We start from the raw sequence: 6,411 nt of genomic DNA on the forward strand, positions 1-6,411 counted from the left end.
CTTCTCATGGGGTGGAAATCAGCAGAATCAAAATCAGCATAGACCACAAGGGGGTTTCAATCAGCCTCAAAGGCCACCCCACAAATGGAAGAAAGCACCAATGATTTGCTGAAGAAGTTGTTGATTGACAATCAGCAGCTTAGGACCGATTTCAGAAATCTTGAGAGGCAGATGGGGCAGTTAGCCACAAATCAAAACACTAGACCTGCAGGTGCTCTCCCAAGTGATACAGAGAAGAACCCTCAAGTTAATGCAGTTACACTTAGAAACAGGAGGGAGCTAGAGGAAGTTCCAAGGAAGAAAAAAGATAAGCCCATACCTAAGGGGGAGTTGATCCCTAAAGTAACACAAGAGTCAAACAATGCAGGTGAAATTCCAGAGCCAGTGGCGACCCCGAAGCCACCACCCCCTTTCCCCCAAAGACTGCAGAAGAAGAATGATGATCACATGTTCAGCAAATTTCTCACCATGTTGAGCCAGGTTCAATTGAATATTCCACTTGTTGATGTACTCCGCGAAATTCCAAAGTATGCTAAGTACATAAAATATGTAGTGGCTCACAAGAGACGATGGACTGAATTTGAGACAGTTGCACTTACTGAAGAATGCACTTCAAGGGTCCAAAATAAGCTCCCTCAAAAGCTAAAGGATCCTGGCAGCTTCACGATCCCTGTGCGCATTGGTAATATAGATGCGGGTCGTGCTCTTTGCGACTTGGGGGCAAGCATTAATCTGATGCCCCTATCTTTGTTCAAGCAATTGGGCCTGGGAGCTCCCAGGCCAACTACTGCGATGTTGCAGCTGGCTGATAGGTCGATAGTGCACCCCGAGGGGGTGATTGAAGACGTGTTGCTAAAGATTGGGAAATTCATCTTCCCTGTTGATTTTATTATGCTCGATTATGAGGCTGATGAACTGGTCCCAATCATATTGGGGCGACCTTTCTTGGCTACTGGTGATGCAATTATCAAAGTGAGAGAGGGAAAGATGATCTTGAGGGTACATGATGAAGAAGCAGTTTTCAATGTTTACAAAGCAATCTAACTTCCCCGCCACTATGAGGAGCTCTCAATGATATCTTTCGTTGAGATTGATGAGCAGATTCATGATGCAAGTGTTTATCTAGACGATTCTCTAGAGAAAGCACTTATGTTGTTTAATGGCTTGGAGAGTGATGATGAGGTTGAGGATATGATGCAAATCTTAGATACATCTTGTGTGTACATGAAAGGGGTACATCCCTTTGAGCCTTTGAACAGGCCAGAAGGACCCCGCCTAAGCCGTCAATTGAGGAAGCCCCAAAATTGGAGCTTAAACCTCTTCCAACTCACCTGCAATATGCTTATTTGGGAGACTCTGACACTGTACCTGTTATTGTTTCCTCTGACTTATCTAAATTGCAGGAAGAAAAGTTGTTGAGAGTGCTACGTGAGCACAAGCGAGCAATAGGGTGGACGATGTCTGACATAAAGGGCATTAGTCCAGCCTTTTGCATGCACAAAATCCTCATGGAGGATGGACACAAGCCCAGTGTAGAGCAACAAAGCCGACTAAATCCAATCATGAAAGAGGTGGTAAGAAAAGAAGTGATTAAGTGGCTTGATGCAGGTATTGTATTTCCTATCTCAGACAGTAAATGGGTAAGCCCCGTCCAATGTGTACCCAAGAAAGAGGGGGGGTGACTGTAGTAGTTAATGAGAATAATGATTTAATCCCTACAAGAACTGTCACCGGGTGGAGAATTTGCATTGACTATAGAAAATTGAACAATGCCACCCGGAAGGACCACTTCCCCTTCCCCTTTATTGACCAAATGCTTGATAGATTAGCTGGCCAGGAGTACTACTGCTTCTTGGATGGTTACTCTGGGTATAATCAGATTTCAATAGCCCCAGAGGACCAATAGAAGACCACTTTTACGTGTCCTTATGGCACGTATGCGTTCAAGAGAATGCCCTTTGGTCTTTGTAATGCACCTGCGACTTTTCAAAGGTGTATGATGGCTATTTTTACTGACATGGTTGAGAGGTTTGTGGAAGTATTCATGGATGATTTTTCTGTGTTTGGATGTTCTTTTGATAACTGCTTGATGAATCTTGATAAAGTGCTTGCTAGGTGTGAAGAGACTAACTTGGTGCTAAACTGGGAAAAGTGCCATTTCATGGTACGTGAAGGTATAGTTTTGGGGCACAAGGTGTCCAAAGATGGTTTGCAGGTGGACAAGGCAAAGGTGGAAGCAATTGAAAAATTGCCCCCACCGATATCTGTAAAAGGCATCCGCAGTTTCCTGGGCCATGCAGGTTTTTATCGTCGTTTCATTAAAGATTTCTCGAAAATTTCCTCTCCCTTGTGCAGGTTGCTTGAGAAGGATGTCGCCTTTAAATTTGATGATGCCTGTCTGAAGGCATTCGAGGAGCTGAAGGGAAGGTTGGTGACTGCACCAATCATCATTGCTCCGGATTGGGAGCAGCCATTTGAGTTGATGTGCGATGCGAGTGACTTGGCTATTGGAGCTGTTTTGGGACAAAGGAGAAACAAAGTCTTCCACTCCATCTACTATGCAAGCAAAACTTTGAATCTAGCTCAGATGAACTACACAGTCACTGAAAAAGAGTTGCTTGTAGTGGTGTGGGCGTTTGACAAGTTCAGGTCATATCTTGTGGGGACCAGAGTCATCGTCTACACAGATCATTCAGCTATCAGATACCTGTTTGAGAAGAAGGACGCCAAGCCAAGACTGATTCGGTGGGTCCTACTCTTGCAAGAGTTTGACTTAGAGATCCGAGATCGCAAAGGAACAGAAAATCAAGTGGCTGATCACTTGTCCAGATTAGAAAATCGGAACCATATGGCTGAAGGGGTGCAATCAAAGAAACATTCCCTGATGAGCAGTTATTGGCAATCACCTCAAGCACAGCCCCGTGGTATGCAGATTATGTGAATTTTATTGCAAGTGGGGTGACACCACCAGAGTTGACACCAGAGAATAGACGGAGGTTCCTGCATGATGTGAGGTTCTACATGTGGGATGAGCCATTCTTATACAGGCTCTGTGCAGATCAGTTGGTGCGGAGATGTGTTCCTGAGGAGGAAATGAGTGCCATACTTCATAGCTGTCACGCCTTGCCATACCGAGGTCATCACGGGGGAGACCGGACCGCCCAGAAAGTGCTACAATCAGGTTTCTATTGGCAAAATTGTTTAGGGATGCACACGCCTTTGTTAAAATGTGTGACAGGTGCCAAAAAAGGGGAACGATCACAAAGAGGCACGAGATGCCGCTGCAAAACATTCTGGTAGTGGAGCTCTTTGATGTGTGGGGGATAGATTTCATGGGACCGTTTCCACAATCTAATGGTCATAGGTACATCTTGGTGGCAGTCGACTATGTTTCCAAGTGGGTGGAGGCCATTGCTCTTCCCACTAATGATGCAAAGGTTGTGGTAAGCTTTGTCAAGAAGCACATCTTCACACGCTTTGGAACTCCAAGGGTGTTGATAAGTGATGGATGAATGCACTTCTGCAACAAATTGCTGAATAATGTCCTTGCAAAGTGTGGAGTCAAGCACAAGGTGTCCACCGCCTACCACCCACAAACAAGTGGTCAAGTGGAAGTATCGAACAGAGAGGTAAAGGAGATTCTTGAGAAAACAGTGAGTGCAAATAGAAAAGATTGGGCCGGGAAGTTAGACGACGCATTGTGGGCATATCGAACTGCATACAAGACTCCCGTAGGTGCTTCTCCGTATAAATTAGTGTATGGGAAGGCATGTCACTTGCCCGTCGAGCTTGAACACAAGGCCTATTGGGCCATTAAAAAGCTGAATATGGATGGGGACTTAGCCGGTGAGAAGAGGTTGCTGCAACTCAACGAGCTCGATGAAATTCGATTGCATGCATATGAAAATGCAAATTGTATAAAGAGAAGACAAAAAGATGGCACGACAAGCACATCTACCATCGAGAGTTCGAGCCAGGGCAAGAAGTTCTTTTGTTCAATTCGAGGTTAAAGCTTTTTCCCGAATCTTGTTGGTCAGGCCCTTCTGTTGTGGTAAATGTGAAGCCTCATGGAGCCGTGGAGTTGAGGGATATGAGTTCAACTGGTACTTTCTTGGTGAATGGTCAAAGGATAAAACATTACTGGGGTGGTGACTATGCACGTCACAAGACCTCGGTGGACTTGACGGATGCTTGAGAACGTGTTGAGTCGTGCCACGATGTTAAATCAGGCGCTAGATGGGAGGCAACCCATTGAATTGTTGTAACCGTCGTGCCGCGACGTTAAATAAGGCGCTGGTTGGGAGGCAACCCAACGATAGTATTAGTTGTTGATTTTGTGTTTTAGGAAGTGCTAACCAATGCAGGTGATAATGGGCAAGTGCTAAGGCCATCGAACGAGGTGAGAACAGGTGAAAAGTTGAAGAAAAAAATTCCCCAGGTGCGCGCTCGCGCTACTGGACGCGCATCTGGGCGCGCTAAATTGTTCCACTTCTATTTTTGGACGCGCTAAAACTAGCGCGGCCACGCATCTGGGTGCGCTACTAGCGCGACCGCGAATTAGGGCGCGCTAAATTTTCCAGCTTCTGCCTTGGCCACGCTAAAACTAGCGCGCCCGCGCATCTGGGTGCGCTAGTTCCGTCAAATTGTCGCCCGTCATTTTTTTTGTTAGTTAAGTTTTTCTTCTATTTTCTTCTTTTCTTTTGTATAGGTTTTAATCTAATTCCCCCCCCCCCCCTTCTTATTACTGCCCTACCGCACATAACTTCTCCAAACACACACAAAACCCTTCATCTACATTCCCCCAAATTCCCTCTCCCATCTCACGAGTTCCCCATCCCTAATCTTACCCATCTTCCTCTCCAACTAATTTCTCTACTCACAATCATCTCCCACTACAGGTATGGTCCTTAGGTTCTTTTCTTCTTTTTTCTCTTTTTCTTATTTTTCAGTTTTTTGTATATTTGTATGCCATTTGTTGTAGTAGTTGTTCTTTGGTTTAGTGTAGAGACTTTAGTGAAAGATCTTATGGTGTTGGTAAGTGATTAGTGTGGGGTGGCGCTGCTAAGTGATGTTGTGGTGTTGTTAAGTGAAATTATGTGGTAGATTATTGTTCTAACAAGATAAAAGGAGTTGTGAAGGTCTAATGCCCACAAGGTGTTTCTGGAAAGGCCCCATTGAACGTGATTGTGTAGTTTGTGATGGCATATGCGTGCGAAGTCTGAGTAACCGCATTGCGTCACAAAGTTTTGATTGGGCTGAGCTAATGTGTCCTGTTTTGCAGATATCATGACTCCATCTAGGAAACGACGCGCCACAGGGGCCTCCTCGAGCAGTCAGGCGGGTCCGTCTAGGTCAAGAGGGGGTGCACATGCACGTACCTTCGATGCGACAAAATTTGTTTCGGCAAAGGCACAAGACCGCTTTGCAAAAAAGGCTCGTAAAAAGCCAATTCCGGAAAGGGGTATTCACATTGCACAGCTCCAGCGCCACTGCCCGCATATGTACGATGAGTTCTTGAGGCGGGGGCTACAAACTTTCATCAATGAGCCCGGTTAGGGTAATGCTATGATTGTGCGTGAATTTTATGCAAATGTACCGGAACATGTAAATGGGGTAGTCACGGTGCGCCGAAGGGCGGTGACTGCTTCTGTTGAGGCAATACGGGCGTCCTACCAACTGCCTCCTCCTCCGGATGCTGGTGATTACTTCCATGAGTACGGGCGTCACCCAATGAACGACGGAAAATGGGCACGATTTTTTGAGACAATCTGTGTGCCCGGGAAAGCAGTGAACTGGATGGACTATGGGGATAAATTCCACTCCTCCGCACTCACCTTTGAAGGGAAGTGCTGGTTGCACCTGATCAACAACCGCTTGATCCCATCGCGCAACACAACAGAGGTGAATAGGCCCCGTGTTGCCTTGATCTGGTGTTTTGTCAATTGTTATGACTTCGATGTGGCCCAGGTGATACATGATGAGATATTCGTCCGCAGTCAAATCAAAAGTTATGGGTTCTTTTTCCCTTCCATAGTGACTCAACTGTGCAGGGCTGCTCAAGTGCCCGAAAACCTAGCTGTGGATGGATTGGTAAGAAAGGAGGGCAGGTTCCGTGCTAATAAGGTAACAACGGGTAAGGAGCCGGAAGTAGTAGCGGAGGCGGGGAGAGTAGTTCTGATGAGTTTGATGATGAAGAGGCTGCTGAAGAGAACGTGGAAGTTGCACCACAGGCACAGGAGCAAAATGTGATAGTTGCAGGTCCATCTGGGACTGCAACATCTTCAGGAGCCGCCCGGGTGTACCGTCTTACTGCTTTGGAGCAGGAGATGGCGGGTTTGCGCACTCGGGTAGATGCGATGGATGACCGACAAAAGAAGTCGGAAAAGAAAATCATGGGCTGGTTGAGAGCGT

General features: G+C 46.2%; 1 protein-coding gene and 1 pseudogene across 1 annotated transcript; both read left to right on the forward strand.

Annotated features, from left to right (window-relative positions):
• The first annotated feature begins 84 nt into the window (after positions 1–84).
• LOC109221602 lies at positions 85–3,313 on the forward strand (annotated as a pseudogene).
• A 199-nt stretch (positions 3,314–3,512) lies between these two features.
• LOC109221603 lies at positions 3,513–5,556 on the forward strand. Its single transcript, XM_019386068.1, has 3 exons — positions 3,513–3,915; positions 4,038–4,103; positions 5,282–5,556. The coding sequence occupies exons 1-3, from the start codon at positions 3,513–3,515 to the stop codon at positions 5,554–5,556; spliced, it is 744 nt and encodes a 247-aa protein (XP_019241613.1).
• The last annotated feature ends 855 nt before the right edge of the window (positions 5,557–6,411 follow it).

This window comes from Nicotiana attenuata, unplaced genomic scaffold, assembly GCF_001879085.1.
Source record: "Nicotiana attenuata strain UT unplaced genomic scaffold, NIATTr2, whole genome shotgun sequence".
Classification (NCBI taxonomy): Eukaryota; Viridiplantae; Streptophyta; class Magnoliopsida; order Solanales; family Solanaceae; genus Nicotiana; species Nicotiana attenuata.

Bases quoted from the DNA above. Each gene is read 5' to 3' on its own strand.
- LOC109221603 (XM_019386068.1), top strand. From the start codon at position 3,513: ATGCACTTCTGCAACAAATTGCTGAATAATGTCCTTGCAAAGTGTGGA. The intron at 3,916-4,037 runs GTATAAAGAGAA...CTTGTTGGTCAG, and splicing joins TGCATATGAAAATGCAAATT to GCCCTTCTGTTGTGGTAAAT. The intron at 4,104-5,281 runs GTACTTTCTTGG...CCTGTTTTGCAG, and splicing joins GAGGGATATGAGTTCAACTG to ATATCATGACTCCATCTAGG.